The sequence below is a fragment of the Oncorhynchus mykiss genome, chromosome 1 (assembly GCF_013265735.2).
Source record: "Oncorhynchus mykiss isolate Arlee chromosome 1, USDA_OmykA_1.1, whole genome shotgun sequence".
In the NCBI taxonomy this organism is placed as follows: Eukaryota; Metazoa; Chordata; class Actinopteri; order Salmoniformes; family Salmonidae; genus Oncorhynchus; species Oncorhynchus mykiss.
In genome coordinates this window covers 5,012,927-5,038,353 of record NC_048565.1, presented here as the reverse complement: position 1 = coordinate 5,038,353, position 25,427 = coordinate 5,012,927, and the positions used below count along the sequence as shown (strand labels likewise).

The window sequence follows — 25,427 nt, the reverse complement described above, 5'->3', positions numbered from 1 at the left end:
AGTCAATGTGTTCACACAGTTTAGTCATGTCTACATACAGTAGCCAGGGAGAGGTGAGGTGGGGAATGTGATTCGTCTAGATAGAACAGTATTTCTGGTTTTGCCCTAGCACTACACAGCTAAACCTAATGATCAACATCATCGAGTGTTAAAATGATTTGAATCAGAAACAGTATCTCTTCCTCCACTGTCCCTGTCCCACACTGGGCTGTACTTGTACTCCTCAGTCTGTCCTTCATCGTTCTTCAGTGAGACGAGGTGGTGGCACTGGGGGGGGGGGGGTTGCCCTCGGACTCATTTATCCGAGGCAGGCCTCTCCAGAGGAACACTGAGGGTTGAGGATAGTGGGATAGATGGGAAGGAGAGAAAATTTACTTATGGTCTTATCAGTAAGGTAAGCTATTCAATGACTACAGCTCAACGTTCAACACTACACTATAGTGCCGTCAAAGCTCATCAATAAACTAAGGACCCTGGGACTAATCACCTCCCTCGTCAACTGAATCCTGGACTTCCTGACGGGTCGCCCCCAGGTGGTAAGGGTAGGTAACAACACATCCGCCACGCTGATCCTCAACACAGGGGCCCCTCAGGGGTGCGTGCTCAGTTCCCTCCTGTAGTCCCTGTTCACTCATTACTGCATGGCTAGGCACAACTCCAACACCACATTGGTGGGCCTGATTACCGACAACGACGAGACAGCCTATAGGGAGGAGGTCAGAGACCTGGCCTTGAGGTGCCAGGACAACAACCTCTCCCTCAATGTGATCAAGACAAAGGAGATTATTGTGGACTTCAGGAAAAAGAGGACCGAGCATGCCCCCATTCTCATTGATGGGGCTGCAATGGAGCAGGTTGAGAGATTCAAGTTCCTTGGTGTCCACATCAACAACAAACTCACATGGTCCAAGCACACCAAGACAGTTATGAAGAGGTCAGGACAAAATATATTCCCCCTCAGGAGACTGAAAAGATTTGGCATGTGTCCTCAGATCTTCAAAAGGTTTCTCCAGCTGCACCATCGGGAGCATCCTAGACAATCTGGACCCTCTCTTTCTAAAATGATCCGCCGCCATTGTTGCAACCCCTATTACCAGTCTGTTCAACCTCTCTTTCGTATCGTCCGAGATCCCTAAAGATTGGAAAGCTGCCGTGGTCATCCCCCTCTTCAAAGGGGGTGACACTCTAGATCCAAATGGCTATAGACCTATATCCACCCTGCCCTGCCTTTCAAAAGTCTTCGAAAGCCAAGTTAATAAACAGATCACTGACCATTTCGATTCCCACCTTACCTTCTCCGCTGTGCAATCCGGTTTCCGAGCTGGCGACGGGTGCATCTCAGCCACGCTCAAGGTACTAAACGATATCATGACCACCATCGAAAAAAGATTGTACTGTGCAGCCGTCTTCAATGACCTAGCCAAGGCTTTCGACTCTGTCAATCACCGTATTCTTATCGGCAGACTCAACAGCCTTGGTTTCTCAAATGACTGCCTCGCCTGGTTCCCCAACTACTTCTCAGACAGAGTTCAGTGTGTCAAATAGGAGGGCCTGTTGTCCGGACCTCTGGCAGTCTCTATGGTGGCCTCCAACTGCTCTTAAACGCTTGTAAAACTAAATGCATGCTTTTCAACCGTTCGCTGCCCGCACATGCCTGCCCGACTAGCATCACTCCTCTGGATGGTTCGGACTTAGAATATGTGGACAACTACAAATACCTAGGTGTCTGGTTAGACTGTAAACTCTCCTTCCAGACTCAAATTAAGCATCTCCAATCCAAAATTAAATCTAGAATCGTCTTTTTATTTCGCAACAAAGCCTCACTGACGCCACCAAACATACCCTCGTAAAACTGAATATCCTGTTCCTCCCGGGTGGCGCAATGGTCTTGGACAGTGCATCACAGCGTTAGGTGTGCCACCAGAGACTCTGGGTTTGCGCCCAGGCTCTGTCGCAGTCGGCCGTGACCGGGAGGTCTATGGGACGACGCACAATTTGTCTGGGTTAGGGAGGGTTTGGAAGGTAGGGATATATATCCTTGTCTCATTGCGCACCAGTGACTCCTGTGGCAGGATGGGCACAGTGCACGGTTACCAAGGTAGCCAGGTGCACAATGTTCCCTCTGACACATTGGTGCTTCCGGGTTGGATGCATGCTGTGTTAAGAAGCATTGGCTTTGTTGGGTTGTGTTTCTGAGGACGCTTGGCTTTTGAACTTTGTCTCTCCGGAGCCCGTACGGGAGTTGTAGCGATGAGACAATTGGATACCACGAAAAGGGGGCATAAATAAACACTTTTTTTTTTTACTGACTATCCTAGGGATGTCACTTTACTTTTTTTGTGCCATCCTTTTTATCACCAAAGCCCCATATACCAACCACCACTGCGACCTGTATGCTCTAATTTGGCCCATATTCATCGCCAGACCCGGCTCCAGGTCTGCCTTATCTCAGCTCACTGGTCACGATAACAACACCCACCCGTAGCACGAGCTCCAGCAGGTATATCTCACTGGTCATCCCCAAAGCCAAAACCTCCTTTGGCCATCTTTCCTTCCAGTTCTCTGATGCCAATGACTGGAACGAATTGCAAAAATCTCTGAAGCTGGAGACTCATATTTCCCTCACTAACTTTAAACATCAGCTATCCGAGCAGCTAACCGATCGCTGCAGCTGTACATAGCCCATCTTTAAATAGCCATCCAATCTACCTACCTCATCCCCATATTGTTTTTATTTACTTTCTGCACACCAGTATTTCTACTTGCACATCATCATCTGCACATCTATCATTCCGGTGTAAATTTGCTAAATTGTAATTACTTGACCTATTTATTGCCTACATCTTCACGCCATTTGCACACACTGTATATAGACTTTCTTTTTTTATATTGTGTTATTGACTGCACACTTGTTTATTCCATGTGTAACTCTGTGTTGGTGTTTGTGTCGCGCTGCTTTGCTTTTTCTTGACCAGGTCACAGTTGTAACTGAGAACTTGTTCTCAACTGGCCTACCTGGTTAAATAAAGGTGAAATAAAACATTTATAAAAAATAAGAAATCCTGACGGGTTGCATCACCGCCTGGTATGGAAACTGCTCGGCCCCTGACCGAAAGGCACTACAGAGGGTAGTGCGAACGGCCCAGTACATCACTGGGGCCAAGCTTCCTGCCATCCAGGACCTCTATACCAGGCGGTGTCAGAGGAAGGCCCTAAAAATTGTCAAAGACTCCAGCCACCCAAGTTATAAACTCTTCTCTCTGCTACTGCACGGCAAGTGGTACCGGAGCGCCAAGTCTAGGTCTAAGAAGCTTCTAAACAGCTTCTACCCTCAAGCCATAAGACTCCTGAACACCTAATCAAATGGCTACCCAGATTATTTGCGAACCGACTCAAGCTGCTATAAAGCTAGCCAGCTTCAGTTAGCTTCAAAGTCAAGCTTCATCCTTACTACTACGGTGGATATTGCTCGCCCGACCTCTTACAGCTAACTCCAGCAGGCTTGTAACTGCGTGTGCATGTCACACATGTCGAATGCCAAACTCTTCATTGAAACATTGCTGAAAGAAGTCAGCGCCACATTTTAATTTGTGCAGAAATCAAAATGAAAGAAAAGTGATCTTGCAAATTCACCAGAAGATGTTGTGAAATAGGCTTTTAGAAGTGTCGTCTTTATTTTATTGCTTATTGTTAATGCCGTCTTCGGTGGGCTTATGGGGAGGCAGGTAGCCTAGTGGTTAGAGCGTTGGGCAAATAACCGAAAGGTTGCAAGATCGAGTCCCCAAGCTTACAAGGTAAGAATCTGTCATTCTACCCCTGAACAAGGCAGTTGATTTGCTGTTCCTAGGCTGTCATTGTCAATAAGATTTTTTTTTTCTGAACTGACTTGATCATTTAAATAAAAATGATCAACGCACAACCACATTTTCCCACTCCTATCTGTGGAACAGTTTGTTGTGTTCTGGCTATAGACATATGTAACGGATGTGAAACGGCTAGCTTAGTTAGCGGTGGTGCGCGCTAAATAGCGTTTCAATCGGTGACGTCACTTGCTCTGAGATCTTGAAGTAGTGGTTCCCCTTGCTCTGCAAGGGCCGTGGCTTTTGTGGAGCGATGGGTAACGATGCTTCGTGGGTGTCAGTTGTTGAGGTGTGCAGAGGGTCCCTGGTTCGCGCACGGGTATGGGCGAGGGGACGTTTAAAGTGATACTGTTACACATACAGTATAATGCGTAGAAGGGGTTCAAATCTATCATGCTCTAAACTCTCCTTTCAGACTCAAATTAAGCATCTCCAATCCAACATTAAATCTAGAAACGTCTTTCTATTCCGCAACAAAGCCTCCTGCACTCACGCCACCAAACATACCCTAGTAAAACTGACTATCCTACTGATCCTCGACTTCGGCGATGTAATTTACCTCCCGGGTGGCACAATGGTCTAGGGCACTGCATCGCAGCGTTAGGTGTGCCACCAGAGACTCTGGGTTAACCATTAATCTCATGCCAGTCTTAACTTGAGTGGGAACTGGCACCTACAGTGTATTCAGACCCCATGACCTTTTCCACAGTTTTTAATACATTACAGCCTTATTCTAAAATGTATTAAAAATACGTTTTCTCATCAATCTGGGGCGGCAGGGTAGTCTAGTGGTTAGAGTGTAGAGGCGGCAGGGTAGTCTAGTGGTTAGAGTGTAGAGGAGGCAGGGTAGCCTAGTGGTTAGAGTGTAGAGGAGGCAGGGTAGTCTAGTGGTTAGAGTGTAGAGGAGGCAGGGTAGTCTAGTGGTTAGAGTGTAGAGGAGGCAGGGTAGCCTAGTGGTTAGAGTGTAGAGGAGGCAGGGTAGTCTAGTGGTTAGAGTGTAGAGGAGGCAGGGTAGCCTAGTGGTTAGAGTGTAGAGGCGGCAGGGTAGCCTAGTGGTTAGAGTGTAGAGGCGGCAGGGTAGCCTAGTGGTTAGAGTGTAGAGGCGGCAGGGTAGCCTAGTGGTTAGAGTGTAGAGGAGGCAGGGTAGTCTAGTGGTTAGAGTGTAGAGGAGGCAGGGTAGCCTAGTGGTTAGAGTGTAGAGGAGGCAGGGTAGTCTAGTGGTTAGAGTGTAGAGGAGGCAGGGTAGCCTAGTGGTTAGAGCGTAGAGGCGGCAGGGTAGTCTAGTGGTTAGAGCGTAGAGGCGGCAGGGTAGCCTAGTGGTTAGAGCGTAGAGGCGGCAGGGTAGTCTAGTGGTTAGAGTGTAGAGGCGGCAGGGTAGCCTAGTGGTTAGAGCGTAGAGGCGGCAGGGTAGCCTAGTGGTTAGAGCGTAGAGGCGGCAGGGTAGTCTAGTGGTTAGAGTGTAGAGGCGGCAGGGTAGCCTAGTGGTTACAGCGTAGAGGCGGCAGGGTAGTCTAGTGGTTAGAGCGTAGAGGCGGCAGGGTAGCCTAGTGGTTAGAGTGTAGAGGAGGCAGGGTAGCCTAGTGGTTAGAGCGTAGAGGTGGCAGGGTAGCCTAGTGGTTAGAGTGTAGAGGCGGCAGGGTAGCCTAGTGGTTAGAGTGTAGAGGCGGCAGGGTAGCCTAGTGGTTAGAGTGTAGAGGCGGCAGGGTAGCCTAGTGGTTAGAGTGTAGAGGCGGCAGGGTAGCCTAGTGGTAAGAGTGTAGAGGCGGCAGGGTAGTCTAGTGTTTAGAGTGTAGAGGCGGAAGGGTAGCCTAGTGGTTTGAGTGTAGAGGCGTCAGGGTAGCCTAGTGGTTAGAGTGTAGAGTTGGCAGGGTAGCCTAGTGGTTAGAGTGTAGAGGCGGCAGGGTAGCCTAGTGGTTAGAGTGTAGAGGTGGCAGGGTAGCCTAGTGGTTAGAGTGTAGAGGCGGCAGGGTAGCCTAGTGGTTAGAGTGTAGAGGCGGCAGGGTAGCCTAGTGGTTAGAGTGTAGAGGCGGCAGGGTAGCCTAGTGGTAAGAGTGTAGAGGCGGCAGGGTAGTCTAGTGTTTAGAGTGTAGAGGCGGCAGGGTAGCCTAGTGGTTTGAGTGTAGAGGCGTCAGGGTAGCCTAGTGGTTAGAGTGTAGAGGCGTCAGGGTAGCCTAGTGGTTAAGAGTGTAGAGGTGGCAGGGTAGCCTAGTGGTTAGAGTGTAGAGGCGGCAGGGTAGCCTAGTGGTTAGAGTGTAGAGGCGGCAGGGTAGCCTAGTGGTTAGAGTGTAGAGGCGGCAGGGTAGCCTAGTGGTTAGAGTGTTGGACTAGTAACCGGAAGGTTGCAAGTTCAAACCCCAGAGTTAACAAGGTACAAATCTGTTGTTCTGCTCCTGAACAGGCAGGTAACCCACTGTTCCAAGATCGTCATTGAAAATAAGAATTTGTTCTTAACTGACTTGCCTAATAAAATTCAAATTTACAAAGCAAAAACAGGTTTTATGAGAAATCCACAACGGAAATATCACTTTTACATATTGTTTTCCCTCATCAGTATTCAGACCCTTTACTCAGTACTTTGTTGAAGCACATTTGGCAGCGATTACAGCCTCGAGTCTTCTTGGGTGTGACACTACAAGCTTGGCAAACCTGTATTTGCGGAGCTTCTCCCATTCTTCTCTAGAATGCTTGGCATTTAGGCTAAAGAGTTCAATCTTGCTTTCTTCAGACCAGAGAATCTTGTTTCTCATGGTCTGAGTCCTTTAGGTGCCTTTTGGCAAACTCCAAGCGGGCTGTTATGTGCCTTTCACTGAGGAGTGGCTTCCATCTGTTCGCTATACCATAAAGGCCTGATTGAGATGGTTGTCCTTCTGTAAGGTTCTCCCATCTCCACAGAGGAACTCTGGAGCTCTGTCAGAGTGATCATAGAATTCTTGGTCACCTCCCTGACCAAGGCCCTTCTCCTTCGATTGCTCAGTTTGGCTGGGCAGCAAGCTCTAGGAAGAGTCTTGGTGGTTCCAAACTTCTACCACTTAAGAATGATGGAGGCCACTGTTGTTGGGGACCTTCAATGCTGCAGAAATGTTTTGGTACCCTTCCCCAGATCTGTGCCTTGACACAATCCTGTCTCTGAGCTCTACAGAAAATTCCTTCGGCCTCATGGCTTGGTTTTTGCTCTGACATGCACTGTCAACTGTGGGACCTTATATAGACAGGTGTGTGCCTTTACAAATCATGTCTAATCAATTCAATGTACCACAGGTGGACTCCAATCAAGTTGTGGAAACATCTCAAGGATGATCAATGGAAACAGGATGCACCTGAGTTCAATTTCGATTCTCATAGCAAAGGTTCTGAATACGTAAATATGGTTTGTCATTATGGGGTATTGTGATGTCATTATGGGGTATTGTGATGTCATTATGGGGTATTGTGATGTCATTATGGGGTATTGTGATGTCATTATGGGGTATTGTGTGTAGATTGATGAGGGAAAACATTTATTTAATACATTTTAGAATCAGGAAGTAACGTAACAAAATGTGGAAAAGGTCAAGGGGTCTGAATACTTTCCCAATACACTGTATGTCTATGGTTGGATGCGGCTGTTAGTTTGCCTTTACGCACATTTTAAAAAACAATCACGTGACAAACGTATAGTTTGGAAACCAAATGCTGTCCTTACTAAATGTTTAGTGTGACAGGTATTTTAACATGATTTTTTTTTACAAACAAAAACCTTTTGACTAATAAAATATTGAATCAGTCGTCTTCCACAAATGAAGGGGAAGATGACACACTCTTTGTGAGACAGATTGAATCTGATTTCATTGGTCCTCAACTCGCAGCTCAGTCACTTCATTCAGGACAAATGGAGTCAGCCCTGAGTAGCTGCAAGCTAGCTGTGAAGATCAGAAGTAGTGGTCCAGGGATTACGGCAGGAATCCGGCGTTGTTGTGGAGAGACAGTCCGATGCTGGTAGACTGGCGAGTATTATCCAGGCTAAAAACAGGGCTGGTATCTGTGCAGAAGGTAAAAGCCGCTAGCAGTGGCTAACAATGACTAAATAGCTTGTAGCTAATTAGCTGGTTAGCTTCTGGAGGTTCTTGAGGTTCTTGAATGTGTTCTAAAATTAAAAATAATAGCGATTCCGTATCACATTGGGTGAGGCAGGTTACCGGAAGGTATAATCGAATTAAAAATCGAAAAGAGATTGAAAATAAAATTGAAATATATATACAAAAAATACAGAAAATACAAAAGTACACGAGACACGAACAAAACACCTCTTCACTTATACGCCATCTTGGTTTACTGGAGTCAGCCCTGAGTAAGCCTGCCCTGGGGCAGGTTAGTTCTGAAGGATGCATTGCCATAGAAATGTACCTGGCTAAAAGGTGAGCCACTTTCATGTTACCGGTTATCCCGAGTTGACCAAAGTTACCTCGCTATCTCATTATACCTGTTTGGTAGTATAGGGTTCAGGACAAAGCCCTCTCTCTTGCCGTATTCTCTGTCCCACCGCTAAAGCCCTGTGCTCCCAGTTCCCAACAAGCAGATCGCTGTGTCTGCATCCATCCACACAACCAGAGACATAACTGTAAATCAACCATACACTAACACTATTTACAAACAATGAACAGACCAATGAGGATGAGGAATTGTAGATATATTCATCATATTGAGACGCTGAGTTGTACTGTAGCGTGAGGTAATTTTTTTCAAGGCAAGTCAGTTAAGAACAAATATCTTATTTGACTATTTCCGACATCAAAACTATGAAATAATTATGTAGTAACCAAAAAACGTGTTTTTTTTTCAAATATTTTATATTTGAGATTATTCAAAGTAGCCACCCTTTGCCTTGAGGACAGCTTTGCACACTCTTTGGCATTCTCTCAACCAGCTTCATGAGGCAATTACCTGGAATGTGTTTAAATTAACAGGTGTGCCTTGTTAAAAGTAAATTAGTTGAATTTCCTTCTTAATGTATTTGAGCCAATCAGTTGTGTTGTGACAAGGTAGGGTTGGTATAGAGAATATAGCCTTATTTGGTAAAATACCAAATCCATATTATGGCAAGAACAGCTCAAATGAGCCAAGAGAAACGACAGTCCATCATTACTTTAAGACACGAAGGTCAGTCAATCCAGGAAAATGAAAAATGTTTCTTCAAGTACAGTCTCAAAAACCATCAAGCGCTGTGATGAAACTGGCTCTCATGAAGACCGCCACAGGAAAGGAAGACCAAGAGTTATTAGAGTTAACTGCACGTCAGATTACAGCCCAAATAAATGCTTCACATTTCAAGTTACAGACACATCTCAACATCAACTGTTCAGAGGAGACGGCGTGAATCAGGCCTTCATGGTTGAATTTCTACAAAGAAACCACTACTAAAGGACACCAATTAGAAGAAGAGACTTGCTTTGGCCAAGAAACACGAGCAATGGACATTAGACTGGTGGAAATCTGTCCTTTTGGTCTGATGAGACAAAAGTTGAATTTTTTTGGTTCCAACTGCCGTGTCTGTGTGAGATGCAGAGTAGGTAAACAGATTATCTCCACATGTGTGGTTCCTACCGTGAAGTATAGAGAAGGAGGAGTGCTTTGCTGTTGACACTGTCTGTGATTTATTTAGAATTCAAGGCACGCTTAACCAGCATGGCTGCCACAGCATTCTGCAGCGATACGCCATCCCATCTGTTTTGCACTTAGTGGAATTATAATTTGTTTTTCAACAGGACAATGACTCAACACACCTCCAGACTGTGTATGGGCTATTTGACCAAGAAGGAGAGTGATGGAGTGCTGCATCAGATGACCTGGCCTCCCTCAACCCAATTGAGATGTTTTGGGATGAGTTGGACCGCAGAGTGAAGGAAAAGCAGCCAACAAGTGCTCAGCATATGTGGGAACTCCAAGGCTGTTGAAAAGCATTCCAGGTGAAGCTGGTTGAGAGAATGCTAAGACTGTCCAAAGCTGTCATCAAGACAAAGGGTGGCTACTTTGAAGAATCTAAAATGTAAAATATATTTTGATTTGTTTAACACTTTTTTGGTTATTACATGATTCCATATGTGTTATTTCATAGTTTTGATGTCTTCACTATAATTCTACAATGTAGAAAATAGTAAAACATTATGAAAAACCCTTGAATGAGGAGGTGTGTCCAAACTGTTGACTGGTACTGTGTGTCTATACTGTAAATGTTAATACAGTCATCTCAGTTTTCATTTGAAATGTCTTTATATCCTTGCAAAGAAAATGGGCAGCTTTGTATTTGCAGTGACTCACATTCGTTCTGAAGTTACGGGCAGTCACAGAAAGACAGATAAACATATAAACATCTTGATTATGTGTTTAGCAGAGATCTTCTGTGTGACGCAGAAGGCCAAAACACCGCCTTGGGACTTAGCCGTTATACTAGTGGACTGAGTCAGTCGTTCAATAACAAGCCTTTTCAAGACCAACTTCAGTAACAGATCAGAGAGGTAACGATGAACGTAGCATTAAGATGGGTTTTGGTAAACCAGGCCTAGCTAGCTAACTTGGCTAGCTGTGGCCTAAAGTTAGCTAGCTAGATAGTTAGCTCATTTGATAGCTAACGTGTCCGCTATAATATCAGTGATTACTTCACTGCCCAGCAACCAACCTTAAATCATTCTTACCGTACCTAGCTATTTCAGTTTGGACATTCAACACTGGTACAATATTCCAATCTCTGATGACGATGTCCTGAAGTTACTTCTTCTTCTTCTCGGGGCTTTCCAGCAGACAAGGAGCTTTGTTGCGTATTGCTGCTTTTTGCAGGTCGGAGTGCGGATTACACATTTTGGTAAAAAATAATAATAAATTGCACCACCTTACATTTTGAAATTACAACCACAATTTGTCCCTGCACGTTTACACACTATCCCCCCGAAAACCATCCCACTACTTTGGCCCTAAACGATCCTACACCAGGATGTCTGCCTGGGAGGATGGAATGCAATGCCTTCTCTCAAGACTTCCCGTAGACCTTCTGCACTGAAATCTCTCACCTCCAACACATTTCACTGCACCTGTGTGTTGTATGTGACAATAAAACCCTATTGGGGATGACGTTTTTTTAAAATGTTTTTGTTTACTTAATACCTTCCACAATAAACGGCACAACATCCACCTTCTTTACAATCAATGTATCAGTATCCCTCAACTGTGGAGCGACATTATGAACCAGCTGCGCTTCATTCACTGCCAGATCTTCCTCAGCTCCACTTGCCCCTGTAACGGATGTGAAATGGCTAGCTAGTTAGCCGTGGTGCGCGCTAATAGCGTTTCAATCGGGTGACGTCACTTGCTCTGAGAGCTTGAAGTAGTGGTTCCCCTTGCTCTGCAAGAGCAGCGGCTTTTGTGGAGCGATGGGTAACGATGCTCTGTGGGTGACTGTTGTCTGTGTGCAGAGGGTTCCTGGTTCAAGCCCGGGTATTGGCGATGGGACGGATTAAAGATATACTGTTACACCCCTTCAACTATTTCCCGCACATCTCTGTAGAAGAGCTGTTGAACATCGCAGATCCTTGCAACTTCAAATTCCTTTACCCTAGTAGGGCGCTCCAGGAATTCGGTGATTTCCACCACAATTGCTACACCGTGCATCATCAAATTCTTAAACTAATACTGATTCCGTTGACTTGAGACATCCGATTCTTAAACTAACACTGATTCCGTTGACGCAGACTTGAGACATGGCCATAATTATTATAATTTTTTTCACTGTAACGGTGTATTTACGAAGGCTCTTACGTATCCAATCTTTACATGTGTAGGCAGATACTGTTCATCAAACGTCAGTAAAACAGACAGGCTTTCATCCTTCTGTCCATCCACTATGGGAAAAATGTGCTCCCACCACGGCTGGAATCTTCTTCTTAAAACTTGAAACCTCAATGTCCTAGCGATACTCCTGATTTCACACCTTTATAATTGGTGCCCTGCTCCGAAAATTAATGCTCTCCACTTCAGATGTCGCCAATTTATGGAGCAACAAAGCTTTGTCCTTCTGTTCTTCCGATGAATGTAAAATCAGAGAAAAACCACTCCTGGTTACTCTGACTGACTCTACCTTTCCTAATGCATCTATATCTTTTGACCTCAAATGGATCTCCTCAAGTAGTCATCATTATTAACAAATCGCACTCCAACAAGAAATCAACGCACCGTCAGAATCAACCGGCACTTCTACTTCCATCATTAGTCCGTCAATCTGCTACTTCTCCAACCTTCTCTCTATATCCTCCATCGCCGCATCCTCGCTACCCGCCCGCTATTCCGCTTTTCAAAATAGCGGTTTGAACCGTTCCAACAGCTTGTTAAGCTGGGCTCTTGACCCACCAGCCATCCAAAAGTTACAGTATGTTATTCAGTTGCCTCTGCAAACCCTAGTCAATCACAGTTTACAGACCAAATGAATAAAGAAACAAACATTAAGAAAAACGAAACCCTCCTACCTAATCCTGTATTACTAAGGAAAAAAAGAGTCCTTCCAACAAACCCTCCCCGATACCCAAAATCACTTATCAGCAACCATCAATCCTGTGTTCCAATGCCACGTTGTGTTAGCTAATCCTAGTTTATCATTTTAAAAGGCTAATTGATCATTAGAAAACCCTTTTGCAATTATGTTAGCACAGCAGAAAACTGTTGTCCTGATTAAAGAAGCAATAAAACTGTCTTTCTTTAGACTAGTTGAGTATCTGGAGCATCAGCAGTTGTGGGTCCGATTACAGGCTCAAAATGTCCAGAAACAAAGTACTTTCTTCTGAAACTCATCAGTCTATTCTTGTTCTGAGAAATGAAGGCTTTTCCATGCGAAAAATTGACAAGAAACTGAAGATCTCGTAAAATGGCTGTGTACTACTCCCTTCACAGAACAGAACTAGCTCTTTTTTTTTTTGGTGGATCCCAGGAAGAGTAGCTGCTTCTTCTGCTTGACTGAATAAACAAATAAACAGCTAAATGGCATTGTTCGGCCCGACGCGGTATTCAGAAAATCTATTCTGGGGAAAGTTACGTATTGTGGTGTATTCCTTTTATGAAAATGTTTGCACAATTAAATCATTATACAGTACAGTGCCTTGCGAAAGTATTCGGGCCCCCTTGAACTTTGCGACCTTTTGCCACATTTCAGGCTTCAAACATAAAGATATAAAACTGTATTTTTTTGTGAAGAATCAACAACAAGTGGGACACAATCATGAAGTGGAACAACATTTATTGGCGTTTTTCAAACTTTTTTAACAAATCAAAAACTGAAAAATTGGCCGTGTAAGGGAAAGATAACTTTACTGAAAGATTTGGTGCCTGAACTAGTACCTACAGCACTAGTGAACAGGGAAGTCACTAGCGTGGGGTCGAGATCTGTTTGTACGGTCTTGTCAACATCACATGGTTGACGAATTACCATAGGAATGGGTCTATAGAAAGAGACCCTATTAAAATAGCATTCTAATTCCTCATTCTTTGAGGCTTTACAGCACAAACACACCTCAGACCAGACTGGGAAACCAAACCACCTCACTGGCTCACTACTAGAGGTCTTCGAGGGTCAAAACAATCTTCTGAAATGGACCTGGGGCTTTCATAACCGGACCTGATCTGAGACCCGTTCTGAAATGGACCTGGTCTGATCCAGACCCTGTCTGATCCGTTTGTGTACTTTATTAGCCGGAGATTATAATGCTGGAGAGGAGGGAGAGAGAGGCAAAAGTGACCAAGCCGACTATTAGCTGCCATAGCTAGGTTATTTATCATCAAATATGATTACGTAGTACCTATCTTGACTGCATCAACACGAGAGAAGCTAGTCATGCTAGCTAACATTAGGCTGGAGAATATGAGCTTTCTCATCCTGCAGTTACACAGAACAACAACAACAACTCCATTTAAATCAAATCAAATCAAATTTTATTTGTCAGGCAAGATACAGTAGATGGTATTGAGTGCAGTATATACATATGAGATGAGTATGTAAACAAAGTGGCATAGTTAAAGTGGCTAGTGATATATTTTACATCATTTCCCATCAATTCCCATTATTAAAGTGGCTGGAGTTGAGTCAGTGTGTTGGCAGCAGCCACTCAATGTTAGTGGTGGCTGTTTAACAGTCTGATGGCCTTGAGATAGAAGCTGTTTTTCAGTCTCTCGGTCCCAGCTTTGATGCACCTGTACTGACCTCGCCTTCTGGATGATAGCGGGGTGAACAGGCAGTGGCTCGGGTGGTTGCTGTCCTTGATGATCTTTATGGCCTTCCTGTGACATCGGGTGGTGTAGGTGTCCTGGAGGGCAGGTAGTTTGCCCCCGGTGATGCGTTGTGCAGACCTCACTACCCTCTGGAGAGCCTTACGGTTGTGGGCGGAGCAGTTGCCGTACCAGGCGGTGATACAGCCCGACAGGATGCTCTCAATTGTGCATCTGTAGAAGTTTGTGAGTGCTTTTGGCGATAAGCCGAATTTCTTCAGCCTCCTGAGGTTGAAGAGGCGCTGTTGCGCCTTCTTCACGATGCTGTCTGTGTGGGTGGACCAATTCAGTTTGTCTGTGATGTGTACGCCGAGGAACTTAAAACTTACTACCCTCTCCACTACTGTTCCATCGATGTGGATAGGGGGGTGTTCCCTCTGCTGTTTCCTGAAGTCCACAATCATCTCCTTAGTTTTGTTGACGTTGAGTGTGAGGTTACCCAGTTGCACAGGGCGGGGTCGAGACCCAGGGTCTCGAGCTTGATGACGAGCTTGGAGGGCACTATGGTGTTAAATGCCGAGCTGTAGTCGATGAACAGCATTCTCACATAGGTATTCCTCTTGTCCAGATGGGTTAGGGCAGTGTGCAGTGTGGTTGAGATTGCATCGTCTGTGGACCTATTTGGGCAGTAAGCAAATTGGAGTGGGTCTAGGGTGTCAGGTAGGGTGGAGGTGATATGGTCCTTGACTAGTCTCTCAAAGCACTTCATGATGACGGAAGTGAGTGCTACGGGGCGGTAGTCGTTTAGCTCAGTTACCTTAGCTTTCTTGGGAACAGGAACAATGGTTGCCCTCTTGAAGCATGTGGGAACAACAGACTGGGATAGGGATTGATTGAATATGTCCGTAAACACACCAGCCAGCTGGTCTGCGCATGGTCTGAGGGCGCGGCTGGGGATGCCGTCTGGGCCTGCAGCCTTGCGATGGTTGACACGTTTAAATGTTTTCCTCACGTCGGCTGCAGTGAAGGAGAGTCCGCATGTTTTAGTTGCGGGCAGTGTCAGTGGCACTGTATTGTCCTCAAAGCGGGCAAAAAAGTTATTTAGTCTGCCTGGGAGCAAGACATCCTGGTCCGTGACGGTGCTGGTTTAGAATATAAAGCAGACCTGTTGGCTTTTGGTCATTGTTGCCTATCCTTCTCCTTGAACTTTTAATTCCATCTTCCATTGATTAGATATCTCCTAACTTTTGCCCCACACCGAGGCTCTATCACTGTAGCCTGGTGCCCCTTTGATGATTTGTGATTGGCCAACAACAACAAGCCAAACGCGCCACGCTCCACTTTCGTGAAAAGCAAGAGCGCCAGCATAAATTGTAACATTTCTCTCTCTCTCTCTACTGCAACAGTCACTTTCGGATCTGTACGGGTCCTTCTGGACAAGTCACTTAAAATTACACATACCCCGGAACCTGTGACATTCTGGATCCGGATCCGGACCTGCTCGGGTCTCGGTTATTCAGGTACAGATGGATCCGTGAAGACCTCTACTCACTACCTGTTCTGTGGTTCCCTAGGTGATGAGTTATATTACCTGATTGGCTCACTACCTGTTCTGTGGTTCCCTAGGTGATGAGTTGGAGTTCCCAATTGGCTCACTACCTGTTCTGTTGTTCCCTAGGTGATGAGTTGGAGTACCTGCGGCCCAACATCTACCGTAACGTAGCTCGTCAGCTGAACATCACCGTTGCGTCTGAGAGCGTGGTGTCTGATGCCTTCCTGGCTGTGGCTGCAGAGATCTTCTCCACCGGTAGGTCAATAACTAACTATTCATTACCACACCAGTAGGACTACCCCTCTCTGACAACAAGCTTGGGGCAAACAAACAATTGCCCATTTTACATGAACTGCGTTTACTCAGATGTGATTTCTTTTCAGCAGCATGTTTCCATCTACTATCTACGATATGGTGGATTCATAACCAGGCCAGCTCATCTTGATTTGGCTCGGTTCGGTTCGGCGTAGTACCGTGACATATATTTTAATGTTTGGACGACATTACTCTGATTATAATGTATCTGGGTTTTAACATGATGCCGGTGGCACTGTCGGTACAGAGTTCTTGTATCGTGGCAAACATTAGCACAAATATTTATGAAGAAAGGGAAGTAAAAGAAACACAGAGGATGCTGGGGGTCTTTTAGCGGTGTGCTTTGTTTAGAAAACGGAGGAACTAGTGGATTCATTATCAAACACAATGAAGATATTTCAACTTTGGGAGCACTGCTTGATTCACTTCAAGGAAGACCAGCTCTCAGTGTGGTGTGTTATGTTTCTTTCACCACTCGTTAAAACGATTTGCTGACAGGGGCCAAAGCATACCTCAGTGGGAGAATGGAGAAATAGACCACTTCTGATTATTTTTGTACACATTCAGTCTTTTTCTGTCTTTAGGTTTAGATTAAAAGCTCATTAAAGCTTCAGGGAATTTTCCCACGTAAACACACTCTGAGCAACCTGGAGCCTGTAGAGGACAGATTGAGACTCAGCCATGAGCCTGTAGAGGACAGATTGAGACTCAGCCATGAGCCTGTAGAAGTGAGATTGAGACTCAGCCGTGAGCTTGTAGAGGTGAGATTGAGACTCAGCCATGAGCCTGTAGAGGACAGATTGAGACTCAGCCATGAGCCTGTAGAGGACAGATTGAGACTCAGCCATGAGCCTGTAGTGGACAGATTGAGACTCAGCCATGAGCCTGTAGATGACAGATTGAGACTCAGCCATGAGCCTGTAGATGACAGATTGAGACTCAGCCGTGAGCCTGTAGTGGACAGATTGAGACTCAGCCATGAGCCTGTAGAGGACAGATTGAGACTCAGCCATGAGCCTGTAGAGGACAGATTGAGACTCAGCCATGAGCCTGTAGTGGACAGATTGAGACTCAGCCATGAGCCTGTAGTGGACAGATTGAGACTCAGCCATGAGCCTGTAGTGGACAGATTGAGACTCAGCCATGAGCCTATAGAGGGCAGATTGAGACTCTGTACAAAGAGTCTGTAGAAGCCTGAACACTCATTCGTCCAGGAGCCAACTCTAGGCTGGCCCATATTGGGTTAGAAAATGCACATGCCAGAGGTAATTACAAATGACAGACTGTTCTGTTAGGCCCCACCTAGCCCAGGGAGTTTACTCCACAATTTAATCAGCCTTCTCCAGAGTAATTCCCTACAATCTCCACCCTGCTACAGTAACAGTAACTCTGCAACAAAAGGCAATTAAAGGGATCATTTGACATTTGGGCAATTAATCACTTTTTTCCCCCTTCCGACTTACCAAGAGTCCGATGAACTCATGGCTACCATTTCTATGTGTCTGTGTGCAGTTTGCAGGATGTTGACGGTAGTTTCTGGAGCCATTACTAACTAACTAACTAACTAACTAACCATATTAGAAAAAAAGGGCTTAAAAATGGTAAGTATAAAAAAGGGGCATAGTTGCCAAAATGTAAAAATATCCCTTTAAGGAGTGGCAACTCAAGGGCAAACATCAGTTGTTTGTTCCAAATTGCCCCCTATTCCCTTTATAGTGCACTACTTTAGACCAGCCCATAGGGAATGAGGAGCCATTTGGGATGCAAACCAGGCCATGATCTTAACTGAATTTACTGTCCGAAATGGCTAAAGTATTCTACTGAGAACCATAACTGTGGTTTTAAGCAGACAGACGTACAGTAAGTGGCGACAACAGGATGGTGAAATGAGATCTTATCTGTGTACTGGGCATCCTGTTAGTAGCAAGAAAAGCTGCAGAGCCTTTCTTTGGGATTTCTCCTGTTGTTACTCTGCTCTTGACCTAGTCCTGTTGTTGACCTAGTCCTGTTGTTGACCTAGTCCTGTTGTTACTCTGTTGTTGACCTAGTCCTGTTGTTACTCTGCTCTTGACCTAGTCCTGTTGTTGACCTAGTCCTGTTGTTGACCTAGTCCTGTTGTTACTCTGTTGTTGACCTAGTCCTGTTGTTACTCTGTTGTTGACCTATTCCTGTTGTTGACCTAGTCCTGTTGTTACTCTGCTGTTGACCTAGTCCTGTTGTTGACCTAGTCCTGTTGTTACTCTGCTGTTGACCTAGTCCTGCTGTTGACCTAGTCCTGTTGTTACTCTGCTGTTGACCTAGTCCTGCTGTTGACCTAGTCCTGTTGTTACTCTGCTGTTGACCTAGTCCTGTTGTTGACATAGTCCCGTTGTTACTCTGTTGTTGACCTAGTCCTGTTGTTGACATAGTCCTGTTGTTGACCTAGTCCTGTTGTTGACATAGTCCTGTTGTTGACATAGTCCTGTTGTTACTCTGCTGTTGACCTAGTCCTGTTGTTGACATAGTCCTGTTGTTACTCTGCTGTTGACCTAGTCCTGTTGTTGACATAGTCCCGTTGTTACTCTGTTGTTGACCTAGTCCTGTTGTTGACATAGTCCCGTTGTTACTCTGTTGTTGACCTAGTCCTGTTGTTGACATAGTCCTGTTGTTGACCTAGTCCTGTTGTTGACATAGTCCTGTTGTTGACATAGTCCTGTTGTTACTCTGCTGTTGACCTAGTCCTGTTGTTGACATAGTCCCGTTGTTACTCTGTTGTTGACCTAGTCCTGTTGTTGACCTAGTCCCGTTGTTACTCTGTTGTTGACCTAGTCCTGTTGTTGACATAGTCCTGTTGTTGACCTAGTCCTGTTGTTGACATAGTCCTGTTGTTGACCTAGTCCTGTTGTTGACCTAGTCCTGTTGTTACTCTGTTGTTGACCTAGTCCTGTTGTTACTCTGCTCTTGACCTAGTCCTGTTGTTGACCTAGTCCTGTTGTTGACCTAGTCCTGTTGTTACTCTGTTGTTGACCTAGTCCTGTTGTTACTCTGTTGTTGACCTATTCCTGTTGTTGACCTAGTCCTGTTGTTACTCTGCTGTTGACCTAGTCCTGTTGTTGACCTAGTCCTGTTGTTACTCTGCTGTTGACCTAGTCCTGCTGTTGACCTAGTCCTGTTGTTACTCTGCTGTTGACCTAGTCCTGCTGTTGACCTAGTCCTGTTGTTACTCTGCTGTTGACCTAGTCCTGTTGTTGACATAGTCCCGTTGTTACTCTGTTGTTGACCTAGTCCTGTTGTTGACATAGTCCTGTTGTTGACCTAGTCCTGTTGTTGACATAGTCCTGTTGTTGACATAGTCCTGTTGTTACTCTGCTGTTGACCTAGTCCTGTTGTTGACATAGTCCTGTTGTTACTCTGCTGTTGACCTAGTCCTGTTGTTGACATAGTCCCGTTGTTACTCTGTTGTTGACCTAGTCCTGTTGTTGACATAGTCCCGTTGTTACTCTGTTGTTGACCTAGTCCTGTTGTTGACATAGTCCTGTTGTTGACCTAGTCCTGTTGTTGACATAGTCCTGTTGTTGACATAGTCCTGTTGTTACTCTGCTGTTGACCTAGTCCTGTTGTTGACATAGTCCCGTTGTTACTCTGTTGTTGACCTAGTCCTGTTGTTGACCTAGTCCCGTTGTTACTCTGTTGTTGACCTAGTCCTGTTGTTGACATAGTCCTGTTGTTGACCTAGTCCTGTTGTTGACATAGTCCTGTTGTTGACCTAGTCCTGTTGTTGACCTAGTCCCGTTGTTACTCTGCTGTTGACCTAGTCCTGTTGTTGACCTAGTCCTGTTGTTGACCTATTCCTGTTGTTGACCTAGTCCTGTTGTGGACCTAGTCCTGTTGTTACTCTGCTGTTGACCTAGTCCTGTTGTGGACCTAGTCCTGTTGTTGACCTAGTCCTGTTGTTGACCTAGTCCCGTTGTTACTCTGTTGTTGACCCAGTCCTGTTGTTGACCTAGTCCCGTTGTTACTCTGCTGTTGACCCAGTCCTGTTGTTGACCTAGTCCTGTTGTTGACATAGTCCTGTTGTTGACATAGTCCTGTTGTTGACCTAGTCCTGTTGTTGACCTAGTCCCGTTGTTACTCTGCTGTTGACCTAGTCCTGTTGTTGACCTAGTCCTGTTGTTGACCTATTCCTGTTGTTGACCTAGTCCTGTTGTGGACCTAGTCCTGTTGTTACTCTGCTGTTGACCTAGTCCTGTTGTGGACCTAGTCCTGTTGTTGACCTAGTCCTGTTGTTGACCTAGTATCGTTGTTACTCTGTTGTTGACCCAGTCCTGTTGTTGACCTAGTCCCGTTGTTACTCTGCTGTTGACCTAGTCCTGTTGTTGACCTAGTCCTGTTGTTGACCTAGTCCTGTTGTTGACATAGTCCTGTTGTTGACATAGTCCTGTTGTTGACATAGTCCTGTTGTTGACCTAGTCCCGTTGTTACTCTGCTGTTGACCTAGTCCTGTTGTTGACCTAGTCCTGTTGTTGACCTATTCCTGTTGTTGACCTAGTCCTGTTGTGGACCTAGTCCTGTTGTTACTCTGCTGTTGACCTAGTCCTGTTGTGGACCTAGTCCTGTTGTTGACCTAGTCCTGTTGTTGACCTAGTCCCGTTGTTACTCTGTTGTTGACCCAGTCCTGTTGTTGACCTAGTCCCGTTGTTACTCTGCTGTTGACCTAGTCCTGTTGTTGACCTAGTCCTGTTGTTGACCTAGTCCCGTTGTTACTCTGTTGTTGACCCAGTCCTGTTGTTGACATAGTCCTGTTGTTGACCTAGTCCCGTTGTTACTCTGTTGTTGACCCAGTCCTGTTGTTGACCTATTCCTGTTGTTGACCTAGTCCTGTTGTTACTCTGTTGTTGACCTAGTCCTGTTGTTGACCTAGTCCCGTTGTTACTCTGTTGTTGACCCAGTCCTGTTGTTGACATAGTCCTGTTGTTGACCTAGTCCTGTTGGTACTCTGTTGTTGACCTAGTCCTGTTGTTGACCTATTCCTGTTGTTGACGTAGTCCTGTTGTTGCCGTAGTCCTGTTGTTGACATAGTCCTGTTGTTGACCTAGTCCTGTTGTTACTCTGCTGTTGACCTAGTCCTGTTGTTGACCTATTCCTGTTGTTGACCTAGTCCTGTTGTTACTCTGTTGTTGACCCAGTCCTGTTGTTGACATAGTCCTGTTGTTGACCTAGTCCCGTTGTTACTCTGTTGTTGACCCAGTCCTGTTGTTGACCTATTCCTGTTGTTGACCTAGTCCTGTTGTTACTCTGTTGTTGACCTAGTCCTGTTGTTGACCTAGTCCCGTTGTTACTCTGTTGTTGACCCAGTCCTGTTGTTGACCTATTCCTGTTGTTGACCTAGTCCTGTTGTTACTCTGTTGTTGACCCAGTCCTGTTGTTGACCTAGTCCTGTTGTTGACCTATTCCTGTTGTTGACCTAGTCCTGTTGTTACTCTGTTGTTGACCCAGTCCTGTTGTTGACATAGTCCTGTTGTTGACCTAGTCCTGTTGGTACTCTGCTGTTGACCTAGTCCTGTTGTTGACCTATTCCTGTTGTTGACCTAGTCCTGTTGTTGACCTAGTCCTGCTGTTGACCTAGTCCTGCTGTTGACCTAGTCCTGTTGTTGACCTAGTCCTGTTGTTACTCTGCTGTTGATCTAGTCCTGCTGTTGACCTAGTCCTGTTCAATCAATCAATCAAATTTATTTTATATAGCCCTTCGTACATCAGCTGATATCTCAAAGTGCTGTACAGAAACCCAGCCTAAAACCCCAAACAGCAAGCAATGCAGGTGAAGAAGCACGGTGGCTAGGAAAAACTCCCTAGAAAGGCCAAAACCTAGGAAGAAACCTAGAGAGGAACCAGGCTATGTGGGGTGGCCAGTCCTCTTCTGGCTGTGCCGGGTGGAGATTATAACAAAACATGGTCAAGATGTTCAAATGTTCATAAATGACCAGCATGGTCGAATAATAATAAGGCAGAATAGTTGAAACTGGAGCAGCAGCACAGTCAGGTGGACTGGGGACAGCAAGGAGTCATCATGTCAGGTATTCCTGGGGCATGGTCCTAGGGCTCAGGTCCTCCGAGAGAGAGAAAGAAAGCGAGAATTAGAGAGAGCATATGTGGGATGGCCAGTCCTCTTCTGGCTGTGCCGGGTGGAGATTATAACAGAACATGGCCAAGATGTTCAAATGTTCATAAATGATCAGCATGGTCGAATAATAATAAGGCAGAACAGTTGAAACTGGAGCAGCAGCACAGCCAGGTGGACTGGGGACAGCAAGGAGTCATCATGTCAGGTAGTCCTGGGGCATGGTCCTAGGGCTCAGGTCCTCCGAGAGAGAGAAAGAGAGAAGGAGAGAATTAGAGAACGCACACTTAGATTCACACAGGACACCGAATAGGACAGGAGAAGTACTCCAGATATAACAAACTGACCCTAGCCCCCCGACACATAAACTACTGCAGCATAAATACTGGAGGCTGAGACAGGAGGGGTCAGGAGACACTGTGGCCCACTCCGAGGACACCCCCGGACAGGGCCAAACAGGAAGGATATAACCCCACCCACTTTGCCAAAGCACAGCCCCCACACCACTAGAGGGATATCTTCAACCACCAACTTACCATCCTGAGACAAGGCTGAGTATAGCCCACAAAGACCTCCGCCACGGCACAACTTAAGGGGGGGGGGGGGGGGGGGGGGGGGGGGGGGGGGGGGGGGGGGGGGGGGGGGGGGCGCCAACCCAGACAGGATGACCACATCAGTGACTCAACCCACTCAGGTGACGCACCTCCTCCAGGGACGGCATGAGAGAGCCCCAGTAAAGCCAGTGACTCAGCCCCTGTAATAGGGTTAGAGGCAGAGAATCCCAGTGGAAAGAGGGGAACCGGCCAGGCAGAGACAGCAAGGGTGGTTCGTTGCTCCAGAGCCTTTCCGTTCACCCTCCCACTCCTGGGCCAGACTACACTCAATCATATGACCCACTGAAGAGATGAGTCTTCAGTAGAGACTTAAAGGTTGAGACCGAGTTTGCGTCTCTGACATGGGTATGCAGACCGTTCCATAAAAATGGAGCTCTATAGGAGAAAGCCCTGCCTCCAGCTGTTTGCTTAAAAATTCTAGGGACAATTAGGAGGCCTGCGTCTTGTGACCGTAGCGTACGTGTAGGTATGTACGGCAGGACCAAATCAGAGAGATAGATAGGAGCAAGCCCATGTAATGCTTTGTAGGTTAGCAGTAAAACCTTGAAATCAGCCCTTGCTTTGACAGGAAGCCAGTGTAGAGAGGCTAGCACTGGAGTAATATGATCAAATTTTTTGGTTCTAGTCAGGATTCTAGCAGCCGTATTTAGCACTAACTGAAGTTTATTTAGTGCTTTATCCGGGTAGCCGGAAAGTAGAGCATTGCAGTAGTCTAACCTGGAAGTGACAAAAGCATGGATTAATTTTTCTGCATCATTTTTGGACAGAAAGTTCCTGATTTTTGCAATGTTACGTAGATGGAAAAAAGCTGTCCTTGAAATGGTCTTGATATGTTCTTCAAAAGAGAGATCAGGGTCCAGAGTAACGCCGAGGTCCTTCACAGTTTTATTTGAGACGACTGTACAACCATTAAGATTAATTGTCAGATTCAACAGAAGATCTCTTTGTTTCTTGGGACCTAGAACTAGCATCTCTGTTTTGTCCGAGTTTAAAAGTAGAAAGTTTGCAGCCATCCACTTCCTTATGTCTGAAACACATTCTTCTAGCAAGGGCAATTTTGGGGCTTCACCATGTTTAATTGAAATGTACAGCTGTGTGTCATCTGCATAGCAGTGAAAGTTAACATTATGTTTTCGAATAACATCCCCAAGAGGTAAAATATATAGTGAAAACAATAGTGGTCCTAAAACGGAACCTTGAGGAACACCGAAATTTACAGTTGATTTGTCAGAGGACAGACCATTCACAGAGACAAACTGATATCTTTCCGACAGATAAGATCTAAACCAGGCCAGAACTTGTCCGTGTAGACCAATTTGGGTTTCCAATCTCTCCAAAAGAATGTGGTGATCGATGGTATCAAAAGCAGCACTAAGGTCTAGGAGCACGAGGACAGATGCAGAGCCTCGGTCCGATGCCATTAAAATGTCATTTACCACCTTCACAAGTGCCGTCTCAGTGCTATGATGGGGTCTAAAACCAGACTGAAGCATTTCGTATACATTGTTTGTCTTCAGGAAGGCAGTGAGTTGTTGCGCAACAGCCTTTTCTAAAATTTTTGAGAGGAATGGAAGACCTAGTCCTGCTGTTGACCTAGTCCTGTTGTTGACCTAGTCCTGTTGATGACCTAGTCCTGCTGTTGACCTAGTCCTGTTGTTGACCTAGTCCTGCTGTTGACCTAGTCCTGTTGTTGACCTAGTCCTGCTGTTGACCTAGTCCTGTTGTTGACCTAGTCCTGTTGTTGACCTAGTCCTGTTACTCTGCTGTTGACCTAGTCCTGTTGTTACTCTGCTGTTGACCTAGTCCTGTTGTTGACCTAGTCCTGTTGTTGACCTAGTCCTGCTGTTGACCTAGTCCTGTTGTTGACCTAGTCCTGTTGTTACTCTGCTGTTGACCTAGTCCTGTTGTTGACCTAGTCCTGCTGTTGACCTAGTCCTGTTGTTGACCTAGTCCTGCTGTTGACCTAGTCCTGTTGTTGACCTAGTCCTGTTGTTGACCTAGTCCTGTTACTCTGCTGTTGACCTAGTCCTGTTGTTACTCTGCTGTTGACCTAGTCCTGTTGTTGACCTAGTCCTGTTGTTGACCTAGTCCTGCTGTTGACCTAGTCCTGTTGTTGACCTAGTCCTGTTGTTACTCTGCTGTTGACCTAGTCCTGTTGTTGACCCTAGTCCTGTTGTTGACCTAGTCCTGTTGTTGACCTAGTCCCGTTGTTACTCTGTTGTTGACCCAGTCCTGTTGTTGACCTAGTCCCGTTGTTACTCTGCTGTTGACCCAGTCCTGTTGTTGACCTAGTCCTGTTGTTGACATAGTCCTGTTGTTGACATAGTCCTGTTGTTGACCTAGTCCTGTTGTTGACCTAGTCCCGTTGTTACTCTGCTGTTGACCTAGTCCTGTTGTTGACCTAGTCCTGTTGTTGACCTATTCCTGTTGTTGACCTAGTCCTGTTGTGGACCTAGTCCCGTTGTTACTCTGCTGTTGACCTAGTCCTGTTGTTGACCTAGTCCTGTTGTTGACATAGTCCTGTTGTTGACATAGTCCTGTTGTTGACCTAGTCCTGTTGTTGACCTAGTCCCGTTGTTACTCTGCTGTTGACCTAGTCCTGTTGTTGACCTAGTCCTGTTGTTGACTTATTCCTGTTGTTGACCTAGTCCTGTTGTTGACCTAGTCCCGTTGTTACTCTGCTGTTGACCTAGTCCTGTTGTGGACCTAGTCCTGTTGTTGACCTAGTCCTGTTGTTGACCTAGTATCGTTGTTACTCTGTTGTTGACCCA

The 25,427-nt window shown here is 45.7% G+C and overlaps 1 protein-coding gene across 1 annotated transcript in view; it reads left to right on the top strand.

Annotated features, from left to right (window-relative positions):
- LOC110526196 (bcl-2-related ovarian killer protein homolog A) overlaps positions 1 to 25,427 on the top strand; it is a 46,710-nt gene that overhangs the window by 5,183 nt on the left and 16,100 nt on the right. The window contains exon 2 of the mRNA XM_036984107.1: positions 15,757 to 15,885. Within this exon, the coding sequence (XP_036840002.1) occupies positions 15,757 to 15,885 (129 nt within the window). The remainder of the gene's footprint in view (positions 1 to 15,756; positions 15,886 to 25,427) is intronic.